The sequence below is a fragment of the Conger conger genome, chromosome 1 (genome assembly GCF_963514075.1).
Source record: "Conger conger chromosome 1, fConCon1.1, whole genome shotgun sequence".
Taxonomy (NCBI): domain Eukaryota; kingdom Metazoa; phylum Chordata; class Actinopteri; order Anguilliformes; family Congridae; genus Conger; species Conger conger.
The window spans coordinates 63,921,036-63,932,095 of NC_083760.1; the positions used below are offsets into that span (position 1 = coordinate 63,921,036).

General features: G+C 38.6%; 1 protein-coding gene across 1 annotated transcript; it reads left to right on the plus strand.

The window, feature by feature from the left end:
- The first annotated feature begins 81 nt into the window (after positions 1-81).
- cmtm6 (CKLF-like MARVEL transmembrane domain containing 6) lies at positions 82-10,811 on the plus strand. The gene is made up of 5 exons (XM_061255612.1): positions 82-352; positions 624-752; positions 5,788-5,964; positions 6,270-6,368; positions 6,505-10,811. Exons 2-5 carry the CDS (start codon positions 630-632, stop codon positions 6,655-6,657), a joined length of 552 nt encoding a protein of 183 aa, XP_061111596.1. The 5' UTR covers positions 82-352; positions 624-629; the 3' UTR covers positions 6,658-10,811.
- Positions 10,812-11,060: the final 249 nt, after the last annotated feature.

Genomic DNA, 11,060 nt, shown 5'->3' on the forward strand with positions numbered 1-11,060 from the left:
AAAAAAGCGCAAAATGCGAACTTTACCATTTTTTTTCATTGCTAGAGTTAACAGTTTGCATGATTTGTCAAGAATATTACGTGTTATTTTGATTTTGCGAAAACGAACTTCCGCGAGCCTTAAAATGAGACGATAATGTCCTGTGTCCTACTTCGATTTGATCCTTTGTTTGACCCTTGTCTGTTCTACGTCGGAAGTCTGTCATTGAAACACACTGTTTCTGTTTTGCGGAAGCTGGGACGAACTTTTTATATTTGTTCAAGTCTTAAAGGTGGCGAAGCTACCGAAACCGAAGTTAACGACAACGTAGTTAGCCAGCTCAGTCATTTTGTTCTGGAGTGAATAGCAAGAGGTACCTTTTCTCGGAAAATGTTTCTTAGCAGCTAAATTGTCTGTTTCCAAAAAAGTAACTGCATGCTGTGAATTTCTAGTTAAACGGATGTAGGCTATCTTGCCTTTTATTTAGTAGGCCTACTTCTTTGTCAGATATGTATTTGGGGAAAAAACTTTGTTGCTGCCTCGATTTTTTCATTTGAATTTAGTTTCGTTTTCAAATGCGCTGTTTGGAGCTCGATCTTGCATGTTCGTTAGCTTCATTTTCCTGTTCTGTTTTTTTTTTCCAGATCACTATGGCTGACGTAGGTAACGTTTATAATCCGACAACTCAACCGGATCAGGGTTCTAAAAAATGGTTCGCAATCCCGTCGGAACATTTGGATATAATTCGATTTGGGATTAAATTTGCTGAAGTGGTAAGTGTCATTCGGATATCTCCCAAAATGTTTGGAGAAACAATCGCGTGCCAAACTCTACCAGGTGAACATGCTTAATCCAGTTGGCCTACTATTTCTCTCTACAATCTCGCAAATTCCTTAACTTTCATGTTACGTACACCGCTGGCTTTCGTATATCGTAATTCTTGTTGAGGTGTGAAATCAAATCAAGAACCGTGCATAGCTATTGCGGGCATGGAGCTGCACTCCGCGTGGTTGTCACGTTATACAGCCTACACGAAGTTGTCTTTTAATATCTTAGCAAAGTTATAAAGTTGACTATTGAACAAAGCTTAGCTTCTTAAGAACATTTATAGAAACCTGGAAAACCTGATGGAATCCAGTATTTCAGGATGACTTTATCCCAGTGGTTGCCACTGAAGACTGTGACTTGAAGTCCACATTGTTTGATTTCAGCAATGTTCCTAGAGACTACTGGGTGATACAGGAAGTTGTTCCCCTTGTCAGATCACAGACATTGTTAAAGATTGTACTAAAGTGATTCAGTGCCATATTAATAAATGGAATTATATGGAACCTGAATAGAAATAGAAAACTATTTTGTGTATTAGGTAGATTTTCAGAATGATAATTAGGCACCACGCTGTTTTATCTTTGTTGTATTGATTTCTTTGTTATATGAAGCTCTCTTCTGCTAAATGGTAAATGGTAGGCATTTATATAGCGCCTTTATCCAAAGCGCTGTACAATTGATGCTTCTCATTCACCCATTCATACCCACACTCACACACCGAAATGCCATGCAAGGCGCCGACCAGCTCATCAGGAGCATTTGGGGGTTAGGTGTCTTGCTCAGGGACACTTCGACATAGCCCGGGCGGGGGGTCGAACCGGCAACCCTCCGACTGCCAGACTCTTACTGCCTGAGCCATGTCGCCCTTAAATAAAATGTCTGCTCTTTTAGGTCTTCCCTAAGGTAAACGGTATTGACCAAGCAGTAAGCTGTGCCAGTAGGATTTCATGCCATTTATGATCACATGACACTTATGGCTTTTTGACAGAAAGCACCAAGGCATTGCCAATAAATACATTTAGAATGTTGCCATGCAAGCTGTGATCTTTAACCCTAACTTGTTATCTATAACTCTATTACGTCGTACATACTATCATAAATCTGTAAATCGCATGAGTCTGAAAGAGCCATGAGGATGGATTAATTGTCAGTGGTTTTCAGAATGGGTATATGTGTAGTTAAAATTAGAATCCTGCAAGAGAATGTCCTGCTTGTCTGTTCCTACTCCGAGCATGAAGTCATTTGAAACATTTTAAAGAATAGAACAAAGATGATAAAAATGTAAGAAATCCTACCTGGCCCTTAAGTTTGGAGTTAAGGCTAAACTACTTTTACTCAAAACATTTTCTAAGAGCTTTTTGAAGTGATTAGCCCCTTTCTTAGCGAGTGATTTACACTGAGGTTTGGTGCCTCATCGAGTGCTGACTGGCTTTCTCTCTTGAGAAAGGTGTGAATGGCTGCACAGGCCAATGGCCTTGGAAAATCCCTGGATATTTCTTCACAGACCAATCAAACCAGTTTTTGCCTGAAACAATAAAAGCGAAAGGAAAACCACCAGTGTTCCCATTGGCTACTGCCAGTGTGCTAGCCTTCTCTTTGAGCGTTTCTCTCTTAGGAAAGTCTTTGAGAGGGTTAAAACTGAACAATGTTGGTTCTTCCAAAAAATAAACGCTGAAAAGGTCTGTCAGTATTGCCGAGTTTAATCATTAAGCTTATCGACCCGCACCTCAGAATGAGAGTGGCGTTGACTGCTCACTTCCTCATGGTCTGAATCAGGAAAGGAGTGCTTCTGTTGACAGTTTGTAGCAGCACTTTGTTTCTTAGGGTTCTTGGGGAGGTTATATGGTATTTTCACAACAGTGAGTCTTCCCCTGAGCAAGTGTGTTGCCATCATAATCTGCAGTGGTGTGCCAACATTTGGACACCTTTGGTCAGAAAAAAAACCTTTTCCATTAATATCTAAGTGAAGAAAAGCGAACCTGACCTCTGAATGATACAAAGTTAAACAGGACATTTCTTCAAATTGTAAAGTAATTGTACTTTTTATTTACATGTTTTACAGTTTCAAAATAAGAAGAAAAATGCCCTGTGTAAAACCCTGTCTGTTAGTACATTGTAACTCCTCGAGCAATTATAACAGCTTGTAAACACTTCCTGTAATAAGCTAAGAGTTTTTCAGTTCTCTCTTTTGGAATTTTTCCCCATTCTTCCTGGCAGAATACCTCTAGCTCAGAAATATTATTGGGCTTCCTTGCATGTACGGCATGTTTGAGATCTCTCCACAGCTTCTAAAATGTCTTGATATTTGGTGGAATCCATTCTTCCTTCCACTCGCACAATATTTACTGTGCTCCCAGCTGCCACACAACCCCAAAGCATAATGGATCCACCTCCATGCTTCACAGTTGGCAAGGTGTACTTCTCTATAAAGGCTTCAACCTTTTTTCTCCATTCATACCTTCTTTGGTGGAGGCTTCAGGCTTCTCAATGTTTTATTTTGAATACTCCAGACCAGCGGTACTCAACTCCATGTCCTGCGGGCCACAGGGTATGCAGGCATTTTCTTCAACTGTGCGCTACCCTGCCTTATTTCACTAATGCCACTTTCAGACAGACGCGGTTCTGGCTCTGGTTCCGTTTTGGCGTCTCAGAACCATGGTGCTTTCTGGCGAACCAGCCCGCATCCATACCAGTTTAAGCAGAACCAAAGTTCCACCACCATCAATGGAGGGCGTTGCTCAATGCACAAGGCAGGTGGAAGTAAACACACCAGGGCGGCCTGTAGCATAGTGGTTAAGGTAAAGGACTGGGACACGCATGGTTGGTGGTTCTAATCCCGGTGTAGCCACAAAGCCGTTGGGCCCTTGAGCAAGGCCCTTAACCCTGCAATGCTCCAGGGGAGGATTGTCTCGTGCTTAGTCTCATCAACTGTACGTCGCTCTGGATAAGAGCACTTACCAAATTTCGTGTCCTTCTTCCTCTTGTTTTCAGCGCCTAGAATATGACGCCCACTTATGACATCATGGTTCACATGCGAAAAACAACTATTTTTTGGTTCCAGTAAATCACCTGGGTCTGGGCCTGAGTAATCATCTTTTTAAAAAGTAGAAAAGAATAGGCTAATCCCATAGGGCCCCCAAACCTTTTCATTTATAAACGGTAAACATTTCAATAAAAAGCAATCTTGCTTTCAAATTTGCAGAAAGTTCTCATGTTTAACTGAATGCAAACCTGAACTCTAAATGGTTTTACATTGTGACAGAAATTTAAGCCAAGGGTGCCCAAATTGGGCAGGTTACAGCTTGTGTGGTGTGTTTGGAGCAGGCTGTCACTTTTCAACATGTTCTGCATTCTTGTACATCCATGTGTGTGTGGTTCTGTCTAACGACTCGAAAAACATAAACCTGGGGAAACCAGTTGTCTGGATGTACAAAGCAATATTTGTCAAACAAAATCGGTGAGAAGCAAACTTATGTTTCCTACAGGTCAAATGTTTATGTGGTTATGTTTTTAATCTGCCTTAGGTGGCTTTTAAAGTCTTCTGTGTTTTTGTTTTGTGTGGCTTTGCAATACTAGGATAATTTATATTTCTAGCTATAAAGAGAATGTTTCTTTACTACGCTTATCTAGTGATTGTATTGCACTGAAAAACCACAAACACAAAGTTACCACTATTTCACATGAAATTGTAAGACATTATGAACTTGTAAATGGAAAACTAAAAAGAAAATGTAGTTTTTACAGTTGTTATATATTTTAGTTGTAAGCACCTGTTGGCAGGTTCTCTGTTTTGGTCTGTATTTTGAATTCCCATCCCACTGGTTTTGCAGGGTTTCACTTGCAGTTTGTTTGAACCCAACAGTGAAGCAATTATAACCAGTGTTATGAGCTTTCACACATTTTCTATGCAAGATACACCCACTTTGGGCCACCACATGCTTTCACAGCCATAGTCATTTACACTGAATTGAGTATTTCTATTGACTCCAGGAATTCCTTCAGTAAAGACATCTGACTATAAAAAGAAGCTCTGCAAAGAGAGTGGATAAGGGTGTCGGCTAAGAAAAGGAACAATAACGTGCTCTGTTGCCAATGGCTTGAGAGGAGGACCATGCTGAACACTCTCAGTGCTCTGTAAAATTCTCTTATCTGAAAGGGTGGGCTGTTTGTATTTTCCTGTAATTAAGGAAGTTCTCTGGGTGCTCAGATGTTCCTTTTCTTTAGCCATTTTCATACGGCCTTCCAGCACTGGTTGACTTCTTGCCAAGTTGTCTTCGTCAATTGTTGTTCCTCCCTAAAGTACGGCAGATTTTGTATGTGTATTACAGGGTCGACCGCCAAGTGAATGTCCTGTAAAATGAAATGACCCCACCTAGAGCTCATTATTGCTTTAAAACGGAACTCTCGCTCTAAACCTTGTTTCAGACTGCATTGTGTGCTGAATATTCCGTTCGTGATATGGCTTGCAATTTTATATTGCTGAATTTTGTTAGGATTGAAACTGAACCATAGTTCTTACCAATTTCACAAAAAATACATCATTTATTCAACATCTTATTGACAATTTGAGTCATTGGATTGCTAAATAATGCCAACCTGATTTAAGTTTTATTTTTATGTTTTTGTATATGATATTCCTAGAATATATCCTCGAATACTGCGTATAGCGATCCCTTGTTGTGGGTTGATTTAAATATTCCACTCTTCCTGTAAGTAGTTCAATACTCTTCAATCTCCAGGAACTGATTACATTTTTATTTTATTTCTATTTTTGTGGTACTGCATTTGTTTTCATACTTAACTGTAATGACATACAATTGCTATGTTTGTGCTCTTTTGTGCTTTTTAATATCATACGACAACATTCTTGTTCATTTTATTAGACCGGGCTCTCGTAATGGTCTCAACACTGCCGCCCAGTGCACAGAACTGTGCATTACACATCTCAGGCTTCCTGACGTGCTCCTGTGATCCACACAGGTCCTGTCCTTCCTGGCGTTTGTCTTGGAGGAGGTGGTGGCGGGTTGCACGTCCTGTACTCCGCTCTACTTCTTTGAGTTTGTCAGCTGCACAGCCTTCCTCTTCACCACCTTGCTGCTCGTCCTCCTCTCGACCGTCCTGTATAAGAAAGTGGGCATTAATCGCTGGCCAACTGTGGTGAGTCCATTAAACGCATGTAGGGCCAGTGTGCTAGTGAGGACGGAGATCGTAAGGATATGTTTAAGTGAGATCTGAATAATGAGATGTATAAAGTGTAGAAATGGAAAGAATTTAAATGATAAAATAAAAGCAGAAACATTTCCCTGAGGCAACTATTGCCCAGTATGGATGATATAGAAGCTCTGCAAAGAGTGGATAAGGGTGTCGGCTAAGAAGATTTTTGCCACTGAGCTGTTCTTATTACCGATGCTTGTGATTTCTGAGTCTGACAGGAATATGCTGTGTGTTCCTTCTTTCTGCAGGACTTTGTGTACACCGGTGTCATTCTCTTTTTCTTTGGGATTGCTGCCATTGTCTTTGCCTGTGTTAATGGAGGAACTTCGGTGGAGAAGGCAGCTGTGGTATGCACTCTTCATTTTTCCTTATTGCATTACATGTTCATATTTATTAGTGAATCCCAGGACTAGCTTTTGATTTATACATTTTTTGACATGTTCAGTGCTATGTACTGTGCTTAACTGAATATTTGTCTTTTAGGCTTTTGGCTTCCTTGCAACCATTGCCTTTGCTGTGGACCTAGGGTATTTTGGCATGACTAAAGGTTTGCCTTTTGTGAAGAAGAGTTCCCAACCGACTGGGGATCTGGAACAGCCAGAGGCGGAAAAACTCAGAGCCAATGGAGCAGAATAAGTCAGGAGGAACACACCGCCTCCTGCTGACTGCTCCACGCCATTACTTTGGGAGTACAGATTATTCCTCCACCACAAAGCCTCTTCCCGATTTAAGCCAGAATGAAGACAGTTTCCACCTCTTTTCTGGTATTCCACTTCTGAAACTTAACGTTCTTATAATTGAGTCCTTCTTTGTGCTGTTTGGTCACTGGAGCTGCAGGTATGAGGTCCCATATATTCTAGCACAGTTTTTTGATGTATGATATTACTATTACGATGAATTGCAATCAGTATGTTGTAACCAAAAGTAATCGGTTTTCATGGTAAATTCTTTGTTGTGGTGGGAGGAATAATTTGGCCATTTCCAAAAACCGTAATGAATTTGATGCTGAGGTAGTTTTAATTGTGATGAACACTTTGCAGCATCTCCAGATTTGGAAGGATCCAAGTTTCATACTCAAGTCTAGTTTATTTTTAAGAGCCTGCAGTGTTCTTCACGGTTTACTTGCAGTTGATGCTTCATTCAGATATCTGTGAGGAATATCTGTGGGGAAACAGCCATATGAAAGAAAATTTAAATTTTCTTTTTAAATAATTATTATTGTTACTAAAATCTTTTTTTAAATTGTAAAGCTCTTGCACAATACCATCTCTTTTTACCTTACACCCATTACTCATTTTAATTGGTGCCTTTAATTTGAATCCTGAAATCACTTATTACGGCACTATTTATTTTAAATGCATTGAAATTAAGTTGCAACCTTGTTTTTAGTTATTTTACAGTAGTATGGTGTTGCTTTTTACAGCTCCAAGGCCAATTTATAGTGTTTATATTTCCTGAGGCGATATCAAAACAGCAATTTGACATTCCAGTCAGCATTCCAGTGATCCGCATTTATATTGTAAAAATTCTTTACAAGGCCGCCAGGTTTCTTCATTCATGTTTGTTTGTACTTTTAAACTGCGGTCAGCCTATTACATATGATGTGTGATTGCATAGAGATGCTTTAAATAATAAATGCCAGCTTATATCCCACACTTAACCTAGACGGTTATATATGACGTAATCCGAAAAGGTAGATACACCTTCATATTTACATTTTATATTGCCTGTTTCAAGATGTCGTCTTGTGTTTTTTCAAGTTACAGTTGTCCGTCAAATGAAATGTCACTTACTTATTTCAGGATGAAAAGCCCTTGATTGTTTTTCTGTTTTTGTGAAGGTCCAGCAGAATCACATAAAACGCACGTCTACATAAAAATTAATGAATTAAATAATAAACAGCAGAAAACCTACACACCGCAGCCAGAGACATCCCTCATGGAATGTCAGTTAATTATTCATTTTACATACCAGTCAGCAAGAGCCTGTCGTAAGAGAAGTTATAGGAACGTTTTGAAATGCACCTAGTGAATTAACACATTTCATGGTAGTAGGTTGACCCTGTCTGTTGGAGCCAACTATTAAAGTTTTCGTTTTGCTTAGCTTTTTTATAAAGTTTGTCTGAATAAACTGAAGAGACTTATCATACCGGGTGCAGATTGCTGCGTCTTGGGAAGTAATCTGTGATTTTATGAGTGCCTTGTAAATAAATGTGGGAATTGAAGTGTATAGACCGAAGAACCGTTGACATCTGTGTGAGGGATGGATATTTAAGTTGTTTGTACATTTATATTTATAGTGATGGGTTTGAAAGTGACAATCAAGGGAAAAAAAAAAATATGTGAGCTGTATGTGTTTGAGACAGAATTATTTTATTTTTTTATTTTTTATAAAATAAAAAAAATGTTCCCCTTGATTTGGCCCTACACCACATTTTTAGATTTGTAATTGAATACTTGTGGTCATTGTGCACATTCTCAGTGGTTTTTTTTACACTTGTAGAAATTACAGTACTTTATACATAGCCCCCGTCCATTCCAGGGCACCATAATGTTTTGGGGCATATTAATGTAATGTGGCTTCCTTGACTTTCTTTGGTACAATTCCGGTCCTCGTGTTGACAAATGCCAATAACAGGCACCGAAGTGTAGAATCAAGACTAGATATTGAAAGCTGTTCAATAACTGCACTACGGATACGATTGAACCCACCGGACTGATCCGCATGTGAAGCCAACATTACGGTGCCCTGAAATGCGGGATTATGTATAAAAAGTCCTGAAATGAAATGGTTCAACCAAGCTATATAATTATACCCTTTCATAAAAGTTGAGAATCTGCACTTTAACCACATTTGAATGATTTAATTTCAAATATAAAATTGTGAAGTACAGAGCCAAAGAAGGAAAAAAGTTCTTTGTCCTAAACATTATGGAGCTCACTGCTAAACAGCACAGTGTATGACTGTCTGATCAAGTACTAATTTATTACTAAAAGCCAACTTTGTAGTATGAAGTCATCCTGGGTATCGCTGACTGGGACTCATAATCTGGCATTTATGATTGATGTGGTATATAAATGGAGTGGAGGTTTCACATAATGGTAAATTATTCATAAAAAATAAAACTCATAGAAGAAATGCAGAAACATTTGACAGGTTATTGGAATAATAGACTTGTATGAAAAAGAGAATTTTTGCTGGATGGCAATCATGATTTTCTTTTTGCTCTGAGGGATTTGGGGAGTTATTTTTGTATGTTTGTGTAAAATTCATTTAAAAAAAGAAAAGAAAAAAAAGAATTCATTTTAAAGCAGAAATGATTTTGTTCCAAGATCGTAGGAAGATTTTGTGGTGGCATTCTGTCCGATCATGATCACTTTCTTACCTTCAATGATTGTTTTAAAAAAATACATTTTAACCTAGCTATATGAGTGTTAGAATATAGTTTAATTTTACATGTTCTTTTGCAAATGAAGAACAAACCATTTTTTATATTGGACCAAAAATATTGAATTGTGGATGACCCTGTTTGTAAGCTTTCTAATAATAAGACAGGCAGACTTATGTTTATTTCTGAAGAAGATCTGTGTCCTAAGTTATCTCAATATATCAATATTGGTAACTTTGAGGGCCCCTGTCACATGAATGGCTGGTCATTCTGGTTAATCAGACAAAATAAAAATAAAAACTGTTAATCTAAAAGGGTGAGGTCAGAAAGTGATTGATTTCTGACAGAATGTTCCAGTGTCAAAAATGCAGGTCACCTTTATTTCTGTTGCTGAAATGTCCAGACTTGGCTTTACTGCTCTGCCGTGCTTTGTAAATCGTGTTTTAATCTGTATGTACTATATGACCGCATAACTTCATTTTGCAATTGCATAGTCCTTCTGATTATTAGTATTGTGTATAATGCCAAGGAAATGTGATGGACTGCGAATAGAAGTGCTTATTACAGCAGTGCTGGCCAACACTGGTATCAATATCATCTGTCCAAGATTTCTGTTATTGTTTTGTGTCATCATTGTAAACACCCTCTGGTGGTTGAAGATAGTCTTGGTCTGGGCTGTTCATTTATGATGAGTGAATGCTGTTGAAGTGTTTTCAGTGTTGCAGCCAGATACAGTGACGTCCGTGAGACTTCACCATCTGCCCTTCATATTGAAAATGAAATTCAGTATGAACTTTAATGTGTGCTGAAATACATCACTTGATTGTATCTGACTCAGAATATATACTGGGTCTGTCTCATAAATATTCATGAACACAGAGGCATACAGCAGTCTTCCCTGCAACTCTGGAGAACAGACCAACATAATTGAATTGTGTATCACTTATATTGGCAGAATCAGGAATAAACTACTCCATGCGATTAAAAGTGACCATAAAAGTCACAGGTGACACTACCATATGATGTACAGATTCAGGTGTAGATCAGCTGGAATGGGAGTCACAGAGAGCAAGTGAAAGCTGTGAATCTCACTCTTTGAGGGTGCAACTTTCTGAGAAGCATACACGCTAACCTGGCTTCTTTGTGCTCTACTAGAGTGTGATGGTGATAAAGAACTTACTGGGCATATAAGTCTGATGCAATGTAATCTGGGACCTTATTTACAATACAACATTTTAAATTTAGGGGCCCATGCTTAAAATATCATTTTTATATAATATACACTGTAACTGCTATATCAATGTCAGTGGTGTACATTTTTGTTGTTTGTAATCATTAATCTTTTTAATAATTTTCCAAGTGCCTTTAACGTCATACTAGCAATAAAATTATGTGTGGTTTACGGTTTGTGGTGTTCATGAAATGCTGCTCCTCCTGGTCTTCTGTCCCTTTCTCACACAGAAAGCACATTCGAGTGAAATGGGTAAATGATTGTCCTGAAGATTTATCCAGATTTTAATTCGTTTTACAATGGAAACAACGGGATATATGCCCGCATATATGTATGATCATTTGCATAATATTGTAAACTTGCTTAACTTGAAGTACTCCACTGTTTCAGTGACTGAAATTGACTACTAGGTGGCACAAG

Bases quoted from the DNA above. Each gene is read 5' to 3' on its own strand.
- cmtm6 (XM_061255612.1), top strand. From the start codon at position 630: ATGGCTGACGTAGGTAACGTTTATAATCCGACAACTCAACCGGATCAG. The intron at 753-5,787 runs GTAAGTGTCATT...TGATCCACACAG, and splicing joins GGATTAAATTTGCTGAAGTG to GTCCTGTCCTTCCTGGCGTT. The intron at 6,369-6,504 runs GTATGCACTCTT...TTTGTCTTTTAG, and splicing joins CGGTGGAGAAGGCAGCTGTG to GCTTTTGGCTTCCTTGCAAC.